Source organism: Odontomachus brunneus, unplaced genomic scaffold, assembly GCF_010583005.1.
Source record: "Odontomachus brunneus isolate Ranch 3 - 2012 unplaced genomic scaffold, Obru_v1 Obru_scaffold_132, whole genome shotgun sequence".
NCBI classification, from domain to species: Eukaryota; Metazoa; Arthropoda; class Insecta; order Hymenoptera; family Formicidae; genus Odontomachus; species Odontomachus brunneus.
The window spans coordinates 310,060-333,125 of record NW_022639582.1 but is presented as its reverse complement, the minus strand read 5'-3'; the positions used below and the strand labels follow the sequence as shown (position 1 = coordinate 333,125).

Below are 23,066 nucleotides of genomic sequence, written 5' to 3'. Positions count from 1 at the left end.
ACGCGTGATAACGCTCGCGCTTGCTTATCAGAGATAACACGCTGGACCGATCTTAAATAGGCACATATGCACCGCGTATCATATCGCGCTTCCTGTCTTTCGACATAGTAAGGAAAAAAAATTAAAAATAAGCACCTTATATCGCGCTTAAAACAATGATAACGACGTCAACATGCGCGTTCACTTCTTCTGGAAATTCACGACGCAATTTTTGTTCGCAGATGTTAATTTATCATCGTGAGAAGAGGTGCTTATACAGCGATCGGTAACTACAGTTCCCACTAACACCAACCGAGCTGTTCTGTCAAGCTGTCAAGCTGTTTTACCGATGGAAGCATACACGTGGAGATCACGTGGTAGATGTCACGTGTCGTGGTTGTATTTGTTGCATGAGCAAACTTTAAGACAACACTCTTTCTTTTGAAACTAGCATTACGATCACTCAGCGTTAACATCACGGAAAGTACTTGCTTAAAGTACTTTTTTTTCATTTGTTTCGAGGTAATTGAGAAGCACTAACTTTTAACTTAAAGTGATCGTAAAAAAACGAATTTTTGCAAAGCGCTTTTCGAAAAGATAAATTTAACACGAGATATAATTTAACACAAGAGTGAATGTAATTTATTACCTGCAGCAAAACAAACAAGCGCTTCGAGCTACTACTCAGAAATAATTTGTTCGATTCGCTAAGTTGTAACAATTTAATTTGTAAAATTATATTTAGCTGAGAAGGTCAAGGAAGAAAAAGAGTTTGCCGATATGCTTTACGTATCGAGCGATAAATTCGGTTAAGCGCGAGATAAATTTAGCCAGCTATCATTGTGTTGAGAAAATGTACATTCGTTTGTCGGGTGATTCACCGCGATTTATCGACGAGCATTCGCGTACCGAGCATGGCAAAACCTATGACGAGCAGTATAATAAACAAAGGCCTCGGATCCACTGATTGTTGCCAAATACGCGCTCGCGAAGACGCGTGGGCTTAACTTACGAAGGTTAAAAGTGCGCTGCACTCTGTCACGGAACGAGCGCTACAGAGAACGTGGCGCGCAGTTTATTTTTGCAAAAGTCGCTTCGACCTTGCCAACCTTGGCGTACACACCTTTCCTAAATACTCGCTCTAGACGAAAAAAAATACGCGACGAATATTCAGTTCTACAGTTTTGAGCCTCCTGATCGACTCGCGCGTCTATGATTGCCTCGCGCTAATTTTATCGTCGCGAATAGCGCGAGTTACTTGCGTTTACCGGTGCAAAGTTTACCGCGACAAGGACGGTTACTGCGCTCTAGTTAATATGTGAATCGGCGGCGTTCTATTTTATATCGCTCTGATGCACGGGAATTTTTGTCGACCTTGCGATCTCCTCCTTTGTCTTGGTTTTACGCGCCAAAATATTTACGGATACGCAGGAATATTTATTTCGTTATAAACTAATGGGATGACGACACACACGGCGCATAATAAATTATGGCAATCGGTAACAAAGTTATAGTCTCGGTCCCACAATCAACTTTTTTGTATAAAATCTCTGTTTTTAAGGAAAACTTGATTCTTCAAATTCTCTCATCGATGTGTGAATTGATCTCAAGTTAAACATTACATAATATCGTTTACGAGTTGAAATTACTTCTGGGCATTACACAGAAACATTACGACATCCAATGTGCACTTAAATATTGATGAGAAATATTCAAATCAAACAGATTAAGCGAAGGAATGCGAATCCACGTGTAAGAGTGCGATTATGATAAAACGCGGTTTTGAATAACGTAGACGAGACAGAAAAACTTATACATAGCGTTATCTGACACTTACCGAATAAGGTGAATGAATATGTAAGACATATTCCAATTGTGTGCATTAGTACGGAATGTCATAGACCTTTTGCGCAGCAGAAAAATACCATGATACGACGCGAAAAATCGACCATGCGTTTTAGCGCTATGCTCAAAATATTATCTTCGGAAACTTCAAGATACGGTGTTACATACCTGAAACAAAAAAGCAACGTCGTCGCTTTAATATATCGTCAGTAAGCGAAAATAGCGCTTAGACATGTAACATAACAATCGACCATAACTACAGCGATCTGCTTGATTTAGTATTTAATACGGTCAAATGTGACATAGTTATTACCTTGAAACCGCAGATTAAATTAAATTACGATTAAAAAGTACGAGAATTTTGTGCGTTCAGGAATAATAGGAAATATATCTAATCATTATAATATCCGTACACTCATGACGTATCATCGTGTGCATGTCCTATCACATCTTTGTATCTGTGCGAGAAATAAAGAATGATCCATTAATCTAAAAAAAACTGCAAAGCAATACTCAAAATAATATAATCTTATTCTTGGCAGAATCATCTTGCCATGTACATGCACTCAAGAGGAGATTTTCCTAAAATCGGAAAGAAAACCATTCTAAACAAAAATTCTGTTACTGCTATCTCCTGTAATCCCATATTCCTAGCGAAAACTCTTACTGAAAAAATATTCCTCTTTCAATGGAGTGAACTGTTAATCGGAAATCTATTAGATATTATCCTGACTTTGTTCCTCTTTCGAGTCAAGAGAAATATGTTTATTTAAAGTAGAATGCCCTTTTGATGAAGAACAAGACTTGTACTGTAAGATAAAATTTTACTTCTATAACTTTTGAGGAATGTCGTGCTTAAAATAATTTCCTCTTGATCGTAGAAAAATTAGTAGAGCCCAATGCAATAGGGAATCCCACTCAAGATAAGATTATATATTTTAGGATAAACATACGTCATCTGACATGAATGCGGGCATCATCTTTGGCTGCTTCTTCTTCGCGCCATTTCACATGTCTTGATCAAGTACCGGCGATTCCCGCGCGTTACAACTAATTACGCGTGCCGTTGCGGATGCGGCACCTAACCTTAACTCGCGCCGCGTGCTGCCGAACTGCGACCGCGGCTCGGAATCGGCCAGCCGTCGAGGAGCGAAGAAACGACGGCGTCCTTTCGTCCCTCAACCGCGACAGGTCGTCAGGGTCATCGTTTACATACGTTCGCGATGCTGATTTATGAAAATTTATGGAGTTCACGATGGATACGTAAAGCGAGCGCTCCGTTCCCGTGCGATAAAACGTCGTTGGGACTACCGAATGTCTCTCGTAAAACTGGCCGAACAATGGCCAGGCAATCCGATTTTTGCAGTGCTAAAGTATCTATCTATACTGACAAACACTTGTAGCAAAGGTCAAATCGGCAATGTAAATCCTAGATACTCAGGCACTCACGTTAATCGGTTCATTGCACTTGACGGCACTGTACGACATTCCGGAAAAACGCGCGCGAAAGATCTTTATTTATCGTAATGAATAATATTTAAATATTTCGGTCATTAATAAATGCATAAATCGCGTCCCTACATTCGCGGCATCTTTATGTAAACCTTTTGCATCAACCCTTTCGTTACTAATTTTGTTTTTTACTAAAGGTACAATTATTGTTTTAGTTTCACTAAATATATATATTTTGCATAAATATGATGTAGTTTTAGCAAAAAAATTAAAAGTTTTATGTTTGATACCATAAAGAGACAGGGCCGAGACACTGATGTCCCATTGGGATTTTCCGGGAAGCATATTTATCCCAAAGGTAATAAGGTAGAGTACTGATGTGTTCTGCTGAGTGTAAATGCCAAAAGAGCTGTTTTATTATTAAGAGCACTGGAGAGTCAGATTGCCTGAAAATTGTACTTGTTCTTTTACAATTTTTAATGACAAACTGGATGAATATGCGAAAGTGTTATTTTGACGTGTATTTATACAACATATAAAGAGAAGAAAAATATGTCTTGACTCAGTAATATCTTGACTCTCAGTGGTTCAATTAAGCTGAATTTTAGGTAGAAAATTTCCGAAAACTTGTCGTTATCGTGTAAACCACTGACAAACTCATGAAAATATTTAATTTTGAATTATTAATTTTTTTACTATAAAAGAACTGAAAATTTAATAATATTCCATTAAGATATTTGCAATTTTGTTAACTTTTATTCAATTTCTATTATAGTGGTTCACACGATAACGACAAGTTTACGGAAATTTTCTATCTAAAATTCAGCTTAATTGAACCACCGAGAATCAAGATATTACTGAGTCAAGATATATTTTTCTTCTCTTTATATGTTGTATAAATACACGTCAAAATAACACTTTGGAATATTCTTTCAGTTTCCATAAAAAATTATGAAAAAACAAGGACGATTTTCAGGCAATCTGACTCTCCAGTCCCCTTAATAGCGGGGAAACACATATCCCAGGACATACATGTTTTATTGATAGCGAAAGGGTTAAAGAGATGTCCGCGGAACGTATAAAAATAGAAAATGGAATATACAAATTTACCTTAACTAACTTTAACACGTCGAATACACGGTTTTCTTATGATTTACTACTGATTCAAAGGTTAAATCGTCGCAATAACGCTATCTCGCTGAAACATCATGCTGTTAATGCGTGTGGATACTGGCCGAAATACTTTAAGACGCTTGCAGTGATATGGAGGATTTCGAAAATAGCCCGATTCGCGATATCACGAGGAAAAAATTCCCTTAATATCGATGAATACATAATAAACCAGCGGCGATATATCAACTATATCAGCTAATAAATATGCGACTCATACGAATGTATGTACGCTGCCATGTTTCTTAGTCGTCGTGTTCGAACCGATCGGTTCGCAATTTAATAATTCGCGTAGGACTATTATTTGTCGTACTAACGGCAAATGTAAATGACCATTAGCGTCGTCAATTTCCCGTAATCGAGAGTGACGAATTGACATAATAGAACAATACTTTTCTATAGCGGGCGGAGATAAAGCAAATAATTGCATCGAGCAACCAAACTTTTCTGAAGTTAAAGATACCATCCGAAAACTTGTAACTGTCTGTCAAAAAATATGCAAATTGTGACTCGATAAATATGTTGATTTTCGAAATGAAAGCGCTCCGAGTTACTCGAAATATTTGTTAAATATTTGTTAAGTTTACTTAATTAACTTTTCTCTTGTAAATCTCAATCGTGCATCGAACGATTGGGTCGAGTAATTTAATCGCTCTATACTTTGTTTTTCTTTGCATATTAAGCCAAATACTTGATCTTTGCACTCATACGCATATCACAAACAGTAATGTCGACGTATGCATACGATAAAGCAGCAATGAAGAAGTGATAATGATACACGAAAATGATAATAATCGACGACTTGATATTGCTACATTTTCGATTGCTACAATGTCACGGGTTATAGCTCTCGTTTCATCTAAAGGAATACTATATATATATAAGTTTATTCCAAACTTTACTTAAGATAAGATAGACGTTCTTAACTTTGTAAGCATCTTATAATGCATTACTCACGTATCGTTTTGTAATTTCTCCCTCTAAATTATATCAAATATGTTAATTATGAATTTTCAAGTCGTGTGTGTAAATTCATGATGAAGTACGACATTGCGAAATATATATAACATTTCGGCGTTGAAAATAACGTTACATATATAAATAGAGTAGGTTCCACGCTTCAAAAGTTCACGTAAGAACAGTGAAATATCAGTATATAAAGTTTAACATCCGAGTTACGAGGACGAAAATGTAATTTCATTTTGAATTTTTTCGCGGCATTAAATTTGCATTTATGATCAAGGCCAGATTATGAAAACGGTTTTTTATTTTGAGAAACTCGCTAAACGTATAAATAAAGTTCTTAAATTACACACATCAACTTTCTCGTGAATTACCCGAAAATTATTCATACAAACTAACGTACGTGATAACTAACGACGGTTCATAGCACGGAACGAAACAATTTCGCTCGAACTGGTTTTTAGCTGGCTAATTTGCACAAGTTAATGATGTACCGACAATTCCGCTGGTCTTGCGCGAGCATTTGTGCCGCACAAACGGGAAATGGAAAGCGAATTAATTTGTCGTCTTTCCTGTTCGCCACCTTGAGATATCAGCCAGTAGTAATATTGCCACTCAATTACAACTCGCCAGATGAACAATCGATGATACAAAAAGCATCGCTGTAGAGTTTCTTTTGCTTCGATCGTAAATGCGATATATTCTAGCGCCACAAAGCATCATGAGCTTTATGGGAGTTTAGGATACATGAAAGAGAAAAAATAACACTCATTCAAGTTAAGATATGAAATTTGACGAGTTTCTCGAGTTCGTCTTTCATACTGTTAACGCACTAATTAGCATTTAAATATTAGTTGATAAGTATACGTAGTTAAAAGATAAAGAAAACGAAAAGTAAGCAAAAATAGAAGCAGCAGTGTACATGCGACCTCGTTTCAACGAGGAACTTTCGTCCCATAGCATTTACCTTGACTTGAGCCGCGATGTCAACTTTTTATTCAGTCAAGTTTTTATAATTATATATCAAGTATCTCGAAAAAATATAATACAACACGATGAAAAAATGTACATTACGATGCCTGTTATTTCTTATCCTCAGTCGTATTGTTAGCGAAAAGATAAATTAAAAAGCGATTACTTCAGCAGCTTCATATATGTGTTTTATAATATAGAATATGTTATTCATAATATAGATAAACGTATATGAAATTACTGAAGTTACTTCTCCTTTATTTAGTACTTCTCGATTATATTATGTAAATACAAAAAACTTTTGTATTTCACACAATGTAGTATTAAGATGAAATTAAATACCTTTTTCATTTATAATATGGGACAAAAACTAATTTTGAGTAGCTACATCTCTAAGACGAGATCATACAGAAACGGAATAAAATGCATTTTAAAACTTCAACTTCATATTTTCTTATAGTATTAATGAAATTAAAAAAAACCGTTGCTGTCGCTGCTCCAATGTCATGAAATCCCTAGAAATCGTTAGTCCATTTTATCTCATTTTCTCAAAATTGTGACGTGATAGCCAAAATAGACAACGATATTGAATTTATATTTAGCGATGAAAAATATGTCGAAAATGATAATTCACATGTGAGGCAAAAAAAGGTCAAGATTTACCGGAATGAAATTTTACATGCAAATGTAATATACGTTATATAACTCATGAAGAGTTGAGTTTCTCACATAATAACAAGCTGACACTTGTCAACGGACGACTTTATTGAAGTGGAGCACAATATACGATACATTTATTATATTGGAACTCTGCTTTACATACAAATAGAGAACCCGCAGTAACTACTCTCCCGCATAATTTCTCATCGCGTTGCCTCTTTTATGTGCTCGACAAAGTACGAGACAGAAGATCGTTCTTCTCGAAATAATATTAGGATTGTCCGAATGAAATTATCACAAGAAACGAGTAAAATCTCACACATTGAAAGGATCACCGTATTGCGAGCCTTGACTAAAGTTCACGTTTTTATAGCGGACCGTCCACTGGCTCCTTGAAAAAGTGGTAAGCAATCAGTCCATCAACATGTCAACACGTTGATGCTGCGTCTAAAGAGAAGTTTACGAGAAATGAGTGAGCAGCAGTTACGTGAAATGTATATTGTGTCGAAGGTTATGTTAATTTTTTTTCACACCATCTCGCAACTCCACGGCGTTAACGTATCAGTTGCACGAGTGCATCGTGCAATGTGCCAACGATAAAATACATATTAAATAGTCGTATAATTATATATTCAATGACACACTTTAATTAAGATTGCGCGTGGAGAACCTTTCATTCTAAGCAAGTGAATTCTGGATTAGTCCAGTTTAAATGACGGAACTTCGAGATAATGATTTCAATGTCCGATAGGGGTTCTTGAAATGTCGATCTAATTTCACATAAATGCTTAGTAACGCGTTAGGTAGATTTGAATTAACGAATCGATCGAGTGACAGAGGATCTGCCAATGAAGTGTCGTTGTCAAAATTCGCGCCGATAGAGTATCATCGGGCTTTAAGCTGTCTCCTCGCTATAATTTGCATTTAGAACGTGCGAGAGATGTGTCTCGATCGCGACGGGGCAACTTGCCAATCTCGATCTGTCAAAGACAATTTGTATCCATCGCTACGTAAAACGGATATATTTCTCTTAAGACACGCTTGCTTGGCTGCGACTGCCTTTCTACGACTGGGGAAAGTCCGACATCCTCATTCTTTCATTCTCAATTTTCATCCGTAAGAAGAAAGAAACGACTTGGTAAAACGATTAAAATATATTAGTAGAAGAAGGAAATCGATTCGTCGTTGACAGCTTTGAGGATATTGACGAGAAGTGTTTTGAAAACTAAAAGTTTATCGAAAAGTGAATATAAATATATGATCACGAATATATTAAGAATCTTGTCGCTATCCTCAATCGTTTCCGCGTAAACAGCATATAATGTGTACTTTACGTACAGTACGGCAAGAACAGTGACTTTAAGGATATGATTTTTTTAACATCGATACAAATAATCGCACTATAACACGCAATCCGTCGGCGCTTACATGGAGTAAAATAATTTGCTGGCCCAGCAAATTTTCTCCTAGTCTAGCAAAATCTTTTCGTGCAGGTAAATATTCACGGTGCAGGTAAATATTTACGGAGAAAAATAATTTGCTGGCCTAGCAAATTTTCTGCTGGTCTAGCAAAATCTTTTCGTTATTACATGGACAGCAAAAAGATTTGCTAAGAGTACTAATCACTATTTGCTGGATATAATTTGCTGAATCTACAAATTATTTTCCTATAAAAACCATGGTGGATTTATATAAGCAGTTGCAATTTTGCTCCGTTAGCAAATAAATTTGCTAAGGATACATTATTTTGCATCAATAGCAAATTAACGTGGTTAACGTTCTTACAAATATACTCAACAAATTGTTTCTATCCTGGCAACGAAACTACTTCTGCTCTGATAACTTGTAATTGAATAATTTGTAAAATTAGTTACGTCAGTTAAATTTTTTTGTCACTACGAATATGCACTACACTGTTAAATATTGGAGGGTCAAATTTAAACCAATTTCTTGAGTTAAATAATATTTAGTTATTTTTAACTATCATGTGTGTCAAAATTTACTATTTTAACACAAAACATGTGTTTAAAAAAACAACCACATCTAATCAACCCATTTAAAACAATATTAAGTCATTTTGTATTAAAACAAAGGTTACATTAACGTGCACATAATAAAAAATAAACTAAATTTTAGTCAAATTTAATACATTTCTTAAGTTAAATTATTTAACTCCATTACATTAGTTAAATTAACGACATATTTAGTAGGAGCAGTGGCGACTTATAGGAATGGTTAAAAATAACTCAAATTGAGTATAATTTGACACTACGGATTTAACAGTGTAGCAACGACGATTTTGCTAAAAGAGTAAAATTATTTTTCTCTGTGTTGGAGAGCAATGGTTTCACTCTCCTCGAGAATAACGCGCACGAGAGACATAGGAAAATTTTGCTACGCGACGATGTTTGTACATCGTCTATATAGTTGGTCGATGATGTCCACGTGACGACTTTCGACGCGAGGCGACAGCGGAAAACATCCGTGCTGTGAGTGCAGACATTAGTGTCATGATTCCGTTTGATTAGAGCAGCAACACAAAATGACGTATCTTCAGAAAGAACGCGGCTCCTGAATATCGGCCAAAACGAATGTCCGTTGCGCGCGGTGACGAGAGGCCGCGCCTGGACATAAAACGCGAGCCTTGGAACTCGCATGACGTTGAATCGTTCAATGCGTCCTTAACACGCGAAAAATTACAGGCAGAAAAACGAGGTTTTTCTTTTACGTGTGCACGTTATGATCGTCTCGAGAATCCTCGACGGCCTTCTAATTCTGGACGCAGCGCATCGCCCTGGAAAACGAGAGCGATTTGTACAGAGACTTTCGCATCAATCCTCGCAGAATCGGGGTCGCGTCTGGTTCTGGCGTGTCCCTTTTTTCTTTTTTTTTCGCAAAGTCGTTCGTAACGCGCACGTATACCTACGCATTTGCATACAATTATTTTGGTGATCGAGGCCGTCGCACCAATTTCACGAAGAGCTTTGGCAATGTCTCGAAACGCATGCTCGAACAAAGCGGTTAAAATTACTTAACACGGTATTTATAATCACGATCGAGAAATAATCACGCGATAATTCTACCGGCGAAATAAACTGAGACGCTAATCCTTTCGCATACTCCTCCGAGATTCGATAAATTCAGTCAAAGTCGTTCGTCTACATATTGGAATGAGGCCAGACATCTAATTTGGAGAGAAACAGTTCTCGGTAATGTACGGAAAATACGCTTACGCGCACTTTTAGTCGCAGCAGGCGAGGATTGTTATATAAATTCGCCATAATTCTGTCTCTCTCTCCCTCTCTCTCTTTCTCATGATTTATTTTAACTCGTAAATGCACATTCTCAAATAATTCAAACGATTAAATAATTTAATCGATATCTTTTGTTGTATGATATAAATGCAAATTAATAAATTAATAAACAGAAATTCGTGAAGTTATTTATCAAATTGCAGCAGACTATTTTTTTAATGCCGACCTTAGAGCAGTTCCTGAATTCTAAATCAGGTATTTGCTTATCCGTATTAAGTTTGTCAAACGTCCTGCATAATAAATTACTCAACACACCTGAGAATAGCTGATGTATCGCCAGCCGCATCTCAGTGTCCTGCGTCCTAACTTTTTAATCCAGAATCCTGCCTTGACTATTCCGTGACTTTGGACACTTATTGACATTCGCGTAGATACGACTCGATCATAAGAATGTATGTTAACTAACGAGAGCGCGATTGATATGTCAATAATCAACGAAATATTTTAATCAACGGGAATTGTAAACAACCTCGTAATATATATATAATAACTCCGCGTCGTGGTCTCTGCGTCACTCGTCGGTTCAAGACGCAATGACTCGATAACGGAATAGTAGGCGACTCGATCACAGATAGTAGGCAACGCCATCAAAACAATTCCTCGAAAGGGACAAAGTCACCTCTCGCCAGTTATAAGCTGTCTTCGCCTGTTGATCAATGACAGATATACACATTGACCGAAAAATCGTAACAATTAACATTTTTAAAATATTGCGGACTTTGAGGAGGATAAATCAAATTATCAAATTGCACGCGCGGTATGTGTTGAAACATCGTGTTGCTTGTAGTATCGATTTTTGTCAGTTAACATGCGATCATTATTCAACCCTGCATTTCCAGGCGATTCGTATTTTTTCATGTGCAATTAGTGATTTGACGGTAATAACCAGGAGTTGAATAGAATGAAATACAAGGTGTAGGTTTCGGTAATAATAAAAAGGTTGTATAACGTTTTACCGCAAAATTTTCTTTTGATATAGTAGGTTGTAAAACGATTTAGACACAACGGAGTTGGGAACTTAAATTGTAAATAAATAAATATTCAAAATTGAGAGTCATTACCGACAGACTTTTACGCAATAATAATATAATTAATATTACAATTAAGGACATTAAATAATACTAATACTAATACTAACAATAATTAATGTGTGATGTAATTACTGGATAAACCTGTCCCAAACAATAATGACTCTCAATTTTGACAGCTTGGTTAGCTTCCAAGTTCATCGTGCTTGGACCGTTTAGCGATCCACTGTACTTCAAATTTAATGGAAGCTGCAGAATTTCAGCATAACTACAATTTCGACTCGAGACATTTCTCTTTGTCTTCTTGTTGTATTATATTAATCGTATTTTCATGTTGGATTACGTCGTTTTTCAATAAAAACTACAAGTTATTACAGAACGCTTTCATGTTTAACATATGAAGATGTTTCGCGAAACGAAGTTCCATATTTTAATGTGAGATTCATATGCTAGGAATCGACGTTATATTAAGACATAACGCTTTTGCGCCGATTCCTTACATCATTCCCTGCTCCAAACGTCGTGCGTCATTATGATGACTATATTATAATTTCAAGGTGATATGTTTTTGAACATCCAACAGTTGATTATGAAATTTCTGGAATAGGCATTAAAATTCTAATATCTTTTTTTATACTATTCCAAACTGACGATATTGTACAGGGAAAAAATATTTTTGTTTAGTTAACTAATTGGAAATCGGACGAGGAATTCGCTAAAGAGAGATAATATCCTTGTTATTGTACCCGATTTGAGCTCTATTAAAACGTAGTTGAGATAACTGAAAGCAATTGACTGAGTAGAAACCTTCTACAGGAATCTATCTATTTCTACAACCGAATTTTTCGTTTGGTCCTCAAGTAACAGAAAATTCAGTCACACTTATTTTACGTCGTTTGTGTTTGTGTTTGTCGTGCATCATTATGATGACTATATTATAATTTCAAGGTAATATGTTTTTGAACATCCAACAGTTGATTATGAAATTTCTGGAATAGGCATTAAAATTTTGATATCTTTTTTTATACTATTCCAAACTGACGATATTGTACAGGGAAAAAATATTTTTGTTTAGTTAACTAATTGGAAATCGGACGAGGAATTTGCTAAAGAGAGATAATATCCTTGTTATTGTACCCGATTTGAGCTCTATTAAAACGTAGTTGAGATAACTGAAAGCAATTGACTGAGTAGAAACCTTCTACAGAAATCTATCTATTTCTACAACCGAATTTTTCCTCAAGTAACAGAAAATTCAGTCACACTTGTTTTTTCTATGCATAGGACTTGTAGTCCGTGCATAGTTTTTCATTAAAGTAGTTTCAGTCTTAATAATTGTAAGGCTATTGAAACAACTCTATGTATGGCGTAGTAAAACATGCAAAAGTACATTTGAATACGTCGTGCCGAAGTGATAATATGAACAGTGCCCGTTACTGACTCAATTGCAAACATAAAGTTCCACTTGAAGGCTTTTATTGCGAGCTGATTCAGAAAAGAATACCTTCGCGTGATATCACAGTGTCGCGTGACCTCAGCTCACCAAAGACTGCAGAATTCTATTAGTAACCCAATCTCCAATTGACACCGTTCTATTCCAGGCGGATCAATTGCATCTCTAATTATGCTCGTGCGGCCAGCCGCAGGGAGTACCGAATATTTCGGATTCTACAGATATAATTTAAATAATAGATAGATCGATTTCAATTATATTTGCGCGCGGAAGATGTTTACTTTCAAAAGTATCAATTGTTAGTGTGTTCTCTCGTGACAATCACGATTACATCCCTCTAACAATTTTATCGAGGAGACCTTTTGGCATTTCGAGAAGATAAATGAGATGATGTGTAGAGAAACCGGAAGAAGAGAGCAGAAATAAAGAGAGACTGAAGAAGAGAGACTAAAAAAGAAGAGAGAGTGATTCGTAAAATAAATATGGTTTTATCGAAAAACACGATATATGTTGTACGAGTTGTATCATACGTCAGTTATTGCGCACATTTAATGTGTGATTATTTATTGTACGCGATGTTATCGTGTAAGAACATTTTTTTATCATATGACGTGTATAGATATTCATTTCGATGCGTCATTACGAGTAACTAAAGGCGATCGAAGGATCTTAAACTCGGTGCTGAAAACAGCCGTCGCTAGGCCACCGGAGATAGATTTGCAATTAGTTAACCCAGATTAATCCGTACAGGTAACCCGCATACGCGCAAGGACACTAGCCCGAAGAAGGAAAGAACCGATGCTTGCACGGACCCGGCAAAAAGTCGCAAAAATACCGGCGACCCGCCGATGACCGAATGCAGTCACGCTCTCAAGATGCAACAAAGAAAAGTGGGTTTGTGACTCATCGACCCGTTATTTTTCTGCACGCGCCGCACTGTTTATAGCATCCGCTCGTGGTTTTTGCGAGTCTTGAGGGTCTTATGAGCATTGTTCAACGTTCTTTCAGAATGCACAACAAATGGAAATAATTCAGCTTTGATCGACAGCAGATACTGTCATAGATGCTCTTCGTAATTAAATTCAATTATGTAGTTAAATAATCACCATTTACGATTATTTTTATAGCACAAAGGCATAGCCTTTTTTAAATATTTTAAAGCTTAAACTCTAATAGACTCATCTAATTCTACGTTTAGAACGAGCATATATGAGATAATACGACAGAGGTCTTCAAACTGTAGCTGTAAATATAATCTTCCGTTATAAAAGCAGCGCGTAAGATCCCGTGAAAATAATTAGCTCAATTGTAATTAATGATTCAAATTATGCACGAGCTAATTTAATATTTCAAAGAGAGAAAAAAGGAGAGAGGCAGAAGGGAACTTCAGCAGGTAGCAAGGTCGTTGCAAGGATTCGCGAGGTCATTTACATGCCGCGATATACTGCTACGAAAAGGAGTGATTGTGTTCTCCTTTCAACAGGTCTCTCCCTCCAACATGAGTGCGTCGGGACGCGGCTATTTCTGATTTTTCAGAACATTTTCGCTTCGACTAAAGAAAAATAATGTTCCAGATTCGCGTGCGCACTGCCAGATATTATTTTTAAATCCGATTGTTGCATGCAGCGTGACGTCTGGGATTTACGTCACAAGACCACTTATTTTTGTGTCATCTCGGGAAATATGACAGGAAAGAATTATCGAAAAATACTTTAATATTTATGTGCAATTAGCATCTCAGAATAATCACTTCTAAATGTTTGATAAAATTGATAAAATTTGTATGCATATTATATATGAATTCTTTAAAATTGTTTTCCCTCAAAATGAATGATTAGTCAAACAAATAAATTCTCGTATATACCGAAAATTTAAATATTCTGTCAGAAAAAAAGTTCAAATATAACTTATGAGTCATTCTTAACATTCATAATGTAGATTAAGAGTGAAGGGAATGATGTAAGAATCAACATCACCTTGCAAAGCAAAGAAATAAAAAAGTCGAAAGTTTAACATCACACAAAAGTAAACAATTTAACATTGCAGTTTAACATTTAATGGTTTGACTTGAGCAACAGATAGTACTGCTTAAGAACATGAAAATTCAATTTAATTTCTATAATATATTGTGAATATATTCTATGACATATTGTGACTCCTTTTATAATGGATGATTTAGAATATTGTGAGATGTATTGCACATTCCATTTCATTTTCACACTGGTGTGTGGTATTATAGATTACAATTATACTTAAAATCAAATGATGTACCTCTTGAGTTAATTCCGCTGCGCTGACTGGTTCCGCAGGGCTTTGTGTGGAGTTTGGTTGACCTGGAGATGTCACGTTTCTCACTGAATTTGTTGAGATAGACTCACTAGGACCTGCTACTGCTGTATCTCTATTTGATTCCTCAATATTCAGTAGATAAGCATGTATAGCATTGAAGCCAGAATTCATTCTGTTGTATCTTCCCAGTGAATTCAGTTCTTCAAACAGATCCCTCTGATAATTGAGGAGCATGGAATCTGGATTCTTTGGGTGCACATACATTGGACGATGAACAATGGTGTGAGTGTCCGTGTGCCATCCAGACCCATTGTTGAGATCCAAAGATCCCACACCGATAGTCTGGATGTCTAGACCCAGATAGTACTCTGGATCTACACGCAGTAAGGAGAGCAGCAATGCCAGTTGCAGCAGTTCCTCCCGGTACAGTTTCTTTATGCACAACATCTTGCTCCAATTAAAACTCAGCACAGATAAGAACAGAGTCCTACAGACACTGGATGTGTCGTCACAGTGGTTGGCTGTCAATGGTAAGTACAAACAGTAGGTTTAACATCATGAGGAGATAACACTACTGCACAAGGTATTCACTGACATCTCGTCTCGAGCAACGTAAAGACAGTCTCACGGAAGTAAACAGTCTTCTGGGTAAATAAAGAGAAAGAGAGCGAGAGAGAAAGAGTAACAACAAAATACACGACGTGTTCGCGCGATGTAGCACACTTCGAGCAGCGATCTCTGAGCTCCGACCTTTGAGGTTAGGTTAGGTTAGGTTACGCTGCTGGCCGGAGTAACGCACGGCTGTCGCTTAATTCTTCTTCGTCGCGTGCAAGAGGAGCATTCAGGAACGCGACTCGTCGTTCGGAGTGCCGGAGTAGAAATAAAGAATCGCCGCTTTCGCCGTCGAGCGGTGTAGATAGGTCAGTTACACGAGCGGGTACCGAAATAACCTCAAAACCACGCACGAGCCACATCAAACTACACTGCACCTCGAATATGCGCGCGCGCGTCGTACACACACGCCGATCCAACACATCTCTTTGATAAACTGCAACTCAGCACCTCCGCTCCGTAGCGGCGCATTTAGGCACTATCGTCGCACTGACAGCGCGCGCGAACGGTCGGCGCGTCGAGACGTGGATGTCCGCGCGGATCAGCTGCGATCAGCTCGCGAGCAAGCAGCAGAATTGACACGTTCTGCGATACGCACGCACGACAGAAACACGCACGCACGTGTGCGCGCTCACCAAACGACCAAAGAGGACAGTCTCTCCTCGAGAGGACGATGGATGCTGCTCGCGTCGACACTCCGACGATGAAGGGATTTTGTATACAACTGCCGGCAAATTACGCCTGCACTCTGCCGTTCTTATGCCATGACAACGCCGGCGACGACGTTCTTGCGCGACTACGAGACGCGATCTTACGACACTTCTCGCTCTCGACACTTCTGCTCGTCACGCACGGAGAAACCGAGCGAGCGAGCGAACGCCACGCGCACCTTGCCACGAGAGATCGCTTGCGATATGTGACTCAGCAATCGAGCTCCGACGACGTCGCGCGCTCACCAGGGCCGCGCCGACACCGTCGCGTCTTCCCCGCGCACTGTCGACCGCTGGTCGTCAATTGGCGCGGCTCTCACGTGTCGATGTCGCCGACGATTATCATTGTTTTGCACGTTTTTGTTCGTTTATTATTCCGTCCCCCTCCGGTCGATTCCGTTATCGTTCCACTGGTGACAACGATTTCTGACGCAACGCTCTGCGTTAATATTCGTGCGTCGATACATGCGTGGATTAAAGTGCGAAAGAGAAAATAAAAACTGGTACGCTCTGATCGGCAGACGGGACAATGGTCTGCTGCTGTCTCGTTAAAGTCTAATGCACGTTCGCTTGCGTCGAATGATTCGCGATTAGTCGTAGAGAATACGGCGCAATTTCATGCGAATACAGTTTGAAACAAAAGTGTTACTTTCGATGGATTCGGAACATTGAGTTGTAACATGGGCTGTGCAGGAATATAAAATCAATCACGTCGCCGATAATGAGTCTCGACAGCGAATAAAAATCTGCGCATTTACTGCGCATACTGTTTGTGCGTATGTTTATATAACGCAGTGACTTTTGTTTTCAGTTAAACTAGTATGTGACGTAGAAAAAAGTATTTAGTGGTTATTGCGCAACGCGATCTCTGTCTTGTGTGAGAGATTCCTACTGAGCTCCATGTAATTTCAATCTTGCACAAATCGTTTTTTTAGAATGAGTTTATCAGGGTCGAATTTCTTTTCACAAACATTCCGATTAAGACGCGATTGCTTCCGACGAAATCAGTGTCCTAACTCAGAGTTCATTTTCAGTAAACATCACTCTTCGATTTAGGCGATTTCGTTGAAGAAAAAGAGTATTAAATGCTAAAAATTTAAAGATTCTCCAAGAGAAGAGATATATCTAAACAGATATCTAAACAGATATATCTAAACAGATTATTGAGAATAAACTCAATAAGAAATGCGCTTCCGCGATAGAGAATACAGACCTTACAACTTATACATCATGCCGGCATTGTACGGCTCCACTCGATTAAAATACACCCTCTATATACGACGTACTATAGCGGAACGCGAAGCTCACATTAGCCCCAACGAATAGGTTACACGTGCACTGTTCTTATACGTTCCTGCAGTTTCGCGACTTCGATTCGCTCACGAGAGACCGTCTGTTGGCCTGATTACGAACCGGAAAACGAAGTGATGCAAACTTCAGTTTTTTCGCGTAATTATGAATAAATATTTTCATTATAACAACCTTTGCGTCATCTTGCGCATGTGTAATTATGAATAATAGCTGTGTAATTGTCTCTAATTTTTTTTTATAGATGTGTGTTTGTCTATGCTTTTATGATCACATATTTAGTACTGAATATGTTGTCTGACTTTGTGTACGGTGTGTCTGCTACAAATGTTATATGAACTGGGAATTATAGCCAATCGTTTGACGCTGTACATAACTGTATGTAAATATATATAAAAATAATTCCATCATACACATCCAATCTTTAATATTACATTCTGCTCCGTTCTTTTATTATATATTGTGTTTTTTCAGAATTTTTTAGAGAATTTAAATATGTAAATTTCTATCTTTTGGAAGAAGGTCAAATATACAAATTTTGAAAGAAGGCGAAAAGAAAAAATTGCCTGATTAAAAATATTTTACGCGACACTCATTCAATTGCGATAACAGAGCAAGTGATAAGAAATCACATAATTTTCAAAGTAATATTTTAATAACAGAGGACCATCTACCGATAAAACAGACTTCTCAAAGAGGCTCAACAAATCCACGCGCATGGTTTAGTCAGTCACGGCTATTCTTCATCAGCTACATGTCGTTCTTCCGTAAGCAATGTACGTCATTCGCGACTGTATTTATGACTGCAAACTTTGACCCCTGTCACGTGAACGACTACGCGTGGCGTCGTTGCCACGTTTAATCGCGCACGGGTTTCCTCAGCGTCTTACTAGACACATGTGTGTGTGCACGCTCGTCTGATGCGTGCACCCACACATATATGCTAGCTTACATGTACGAATGTCGTCTGCGCACTCACCTGATACACAATCTTCGGCGACAGTTCGTTATCTGTCGACATCGAGCGCATTCGCGGTAGATCATTCGTCAACAGCATGCCTCCTCGAGCTGCTTCGTCTCCTACTCTCGAGAAGCAACTTTCCGTGATCTCCTTGCGACGCGCTCTCGCTCCGTGCACGAAGCCTTGTCAGGAATCCGTATCTGCTCCGCCTGTCGAACCGTCACTGCGATGAAACGTCGCATTCATCGCCACGGTACTCTCGCTCGTAGCGACCGCTGATTTCCCGCGCACATTTCTACAGATGAAGATATAGTTACTGATAAAAGGTGCGATTGTGCGTTCCGACGTTTTCAATCTGTTGTTCAACGTTACACGACGCTTCGAATGTAAACTTGACCGTTCCGACTCGTCTTAATCCGAGAACGCGAAATATTTATTATTCGGTCGCTTAATATTCCCCAGAACCATTTCAAGTTCCACATTCAATATTCCAAACACCAACTATCAGTAACATTAGATCAATATTATAATTTTCCATTCAACAATGTAACCGTTACATAACACACGCGTTGCACTTACACATTGTTGAGTGGGAAATTATAACATTGATGTTATGTTACCGATGGTTGGTGCATACTCGACGATGATTCGCGCGCGAAACTCCACCGGTAGCTCGAGTAATACAAGATTTGAATATTCAGCCGCCATAATGTAACAGACACTCGTCGTTTCGCGGCATTCCGGACGACTCGATTAGCGAGATATTCGCTCTCAGGGCTACTTGACGATATTCTACTAAGACACCAGCACGAGACTCGCTCTTGGCGTTCTCAGGGACAACAATTCGCGCGTGTGACTCACCTTCTGTGATCCGAAACCTCGCGAAACACTGGGCGAGTTCGGGATTACGTTCTGTCACGTTGAGATCCGTCCTAGAAGAGACCACAGATGCATATCATAGTGATTGGCTATCTCGATATATCAAATCGGCCGGCGCGCAACCACCCAATCACAAAGCTCAATTCAATTTAAAATATGTCGGCTCGCGATTGGTTCTTGCCGTTTTCATGTCGCGATGCTCAGTGCTCTGTTCGCGATCACTACTTGGCGCTTCGAACGCGAGCTTGGCTACCACACTGAGAGAAGAATTTAATAAATATTATCAAAATTTGGTTACTATTACTAAATGGTAGACGTAAATATAGCGGGCCAAAGCTATGGCAATACTTATTAATTAATTTAGTTCTGTAAAATAAATTATTTATTTGACAGAAGTAAAATTTATTTGCTTCCAAAATATATTTGGTAAATAAAACTTATTGAATAGTTGAGCAAAATAAGCGATTTTGTAATAGTTACAAAATGTTTGGTAGGTTCAACCAACCATCTGTAATAATAGATATTGAAACGATGTAATAAAAAATGCAAATGAATAAATTTTTCGTTGTGCTACAACAAAACATACTTATGTTGGTAACAAAATAGAATTTGTACTTACTGAATATTTTATTACATGGGATATAAGCATTTCATAACAATTATCAAATATCTGTTCATAACTATAATATATTTCATATTAAATATTCAATATTATTAACTATTACTAAATTACTTAATTGATGTTACTGTGAATGCAATTACGTCATACTCCCGATCTATTAAATATTTGTTATTATTATCATATTTAGTATTAGTTACTAAGGATTCAACGAATTTCTGTAACTAAGTTGTTATAGTTACCAGTCTTTTCTCTCAGTGCACTGCTTCGACTCGTCGTAAACGAACGCGTGATACTTTACTTGCCTCTTTTAACGACCATTTCGCGAGATTTTTATTTTCGGCAATCAATAATACTCCCGACAATGCCTCGCGCGCGAAATTGCACCGACAGGTCGGAAGAGCAAGACGCGGCGATTTGAGTTTTCATAACAGACGCTCGTCGTTTTACCCGACACTCCCGACGACTCTATTTGTGAGATATTCGGTCGCAGAGGCTACTTCACGATAATCTATCACGATACCAGCTCAGAGCTCGCTCTTGACATTGCCCGGGACGACAATTCGCGCGCGAGACTCACCTTGTGCGATTCGAAACCTCGCGAAATACGGGACGATCTTAGGATTACGTCTTGACACGTCGGGATCCGTTAGGAAAGAGGCCACTGTATGTGTACATCGCAGGCTATGTCGTTGAATTAAACTGCCCAATCACAATGCTCCGTTCATTTCAAAAACGTTGACTCGTAATTGACTCGCGTTGTTTACACTTCATGGTACTCGCGCTGCTCAGCTCGCGATCGCTTCGTGTTCGTTGCATCTTTCTACTCCTCGGTAGTGAGTCCGCGTGTAATCGAGTGTCGGGAATGTCGAATCAAGTGACGGGCGATCGTTTGAACGTGTCAACGTTAGACTGTAAGCCGTTCTGCAACAATCGCTGTGTACGGAATTTGCACCAACCGTCACGATATCTCACTTCTGCACATAGTCAGCGTTGAATGTCGTCCGCACACAGCGAGAACTTTCATCAGCCGCATATACGCAATCTAAGAGTTAATCAATTCGCTCGGGTGCGATTAGACGCGATGTAACCGGTGTTATTGCGAACACGGTGATGTAAGAGCAAAGTGCACTGATTTCTGGTCGACGAAAGGAATGCTCTGAGGTCTGGTATTCATACCTTTTCCGGTTTGCCTGCCTCGGTAAGTCTATACCTTTCTCTGCGGTACACATTATTATGCATATAATTATACTCGTTATTAGCATCGCACGTGATGAAGTTATCAAGTTTCTCAGAGCTTCGATGGCTCCGAGGATAAGTAAAAAGTAGACGTTACCGATTGTTCCGGAAAACTAATATAAAAGTAATGCAAGTGTCCACAAGATGGAGCTGTCTGTCTGTTTTTACGGCTCTCTTATCGATCTCCGAACATCACCCGCGCAAATTTGCCTGTGACAGCGCGGTTGCTTTACTTCAGTTTTCCACGTGGTCGTGTTTATGTCGATATTTGCATAATGATACAGATCTTGATTGTGCTGTGTTAAGTACGAGCAATCACGTAATCTGCTCAGTATTGCATTTAAAAATAATTTTGATAATTCAATATTATTATAGGTATAATTTTGATAATTCAATATTATTGTATGTGTGCGGTAAAATTTACTATCCGTCTGTGCAGAAAAGGAAAGCAAATTTAAACATGACGCGTTCATAATTTCTTTACTTATAATAATATCTCGTTTCTTCAATTGTACTAGCCTCTTTTATTTCTCGTGAAATTTTTTCCTTTTCGTGAATTATATAGAGTGATCTAAAAAAGAAAATACATACGCACGTTTGGTGTACTTTAAACATATAATATATTCATTTGTATGCTTGTATATCCGGTATTCTTTTATACAACAAAATAGCTATGACAACAGTACAGTTGAGAACGGTATACAATATATACTGTTACGTTGATAATTTATTCGTAAATATGGGATGCAAGACAGCCTTGTTCTCTTAAGACGTAATCGTGTCGTGATTGCATAAAATACATAATTATGTACTCTAGTATGTACTTGATTATTCTGGTGTCCAGTCTTTCGGTGTAATATTTTTTTTCCGTTTTGTCTCGCGCACAATGGATTTGATATAATGAAGTTCATCCTAGTGAGAAATATAAAATCGACATTGTTTATCCGCTTCCAATAAATTACTCGCGCAAGGCTAACAGAACCTGACGAAATGAATGCACATGGACAGTGAAATGTGTGTGCCTATTAGAGATCACTTAAAAATAATCAGACCTAAGCTCGCAGGGTTGCGATTTTGATCGCCGAACGCAGGTGACGAGAGCATTCTCTGTATACATTCATATGAGAGTACTTTCTGATACCGTAAGAATATCGTAAACTAGGCCAATCGGTTTGCATTTCGCGCAGATCGGCGAGCAGACGCTTCCCTAAACGTTTCCGAAGCAATTTCATTCGTTAGCTCTTTAACAAGATAGAAGAGAGAGAGAGAAAGAGTATCCGTTAGTGAAAAAATATGCTATTTACACATAAGATTATATTTTAGTTGTGCGTCGATTCGTTTTAATTCGCCTTTTGGAGTGTATCAAAATCTACTTAACGGGACGATGAAGGATTCGCGCGGCTGCCGTTATTTACAGACTCTTCTCCTTCGTGTGCGAGAAATTATGTGCGTGTATGTGCGCGCGCGTGTATATTTGTTTGCATGTAACATCTCGGTTCGCTCATGCAAACTTCGCAAACACGACGAACACACCCGGAAAATTATCGGTCAAATAGAGCGATCTAATAAGAGAGAGAGAGAGAGAGAGAGAGAGAGAGAGAGAGAGAGAGAGA

At 38.3% G+C, this 23,066-nt stretch overlaps 1 protein-coding gene and 1 long non-coding RNA gene across 6 annotated transcripts in view; one reads left to right on the top strand and one right to left on the bottom strand.

Moving 5' to 3' along the window:
- Nucleotides 1-20,941, bottom strand: part of LOC116850035 (segmentation protein cap'n'collar) — a 122,311-nt gene extending 101,370 nt beyond the window's left edge. Inside the window, exons 1-3 of one of the 5 annotated variants that reach the window (XM_032827821.1) lie at nucleotides 20,795-20,941; nucleotides 19,578-19,648; nucleotides 18,735-19,011 (exon numbers count right to left, since the gene is read on the bottom strand). In XM_032827821.1, coding sequence (XP_032683712.1) covers nucleotides 18,735-18,812 — 78 coding nt within the window. In that variant the 5' untranslated portion in view covers nucleotides 18,813-19,011; nucleotides 19,578-19,648; nucleotides 20,795-20,941. Of the gene's footprint in view, nucleotides 1-1,816; nucleotides 1,973-2,777; nucleotides 2,935-15,107; nucleotides 16,784-18,734; nucleotides 19,012-19,577; nucleotides 19,649-20,794 lie in introns of those variants that run through there. The other 4 variants (XM_032827820.1, XM_032827819.1, XM_032827824.1 and 1 more) reach the window with 4 other exon arrangements.
- Nucleotides 20,942-20,949: 8 nt separating this feature from the next.
- LOC116850046 overlaps nucleotides 20,950-23,066 on the top strand; it is a 32,662-nt gene continuing 30,545 nt past the window's right edge. The window contains exon 1 of the long non-coding RNA XR_004379248.1: nucleotides 20,950-21,415. This is a non-coding gene — a long non-coding RNA (uncharacterized LOC116850046). The remainder of the gene's footprint in view (nucleotides 21,416-23,066) is intronic.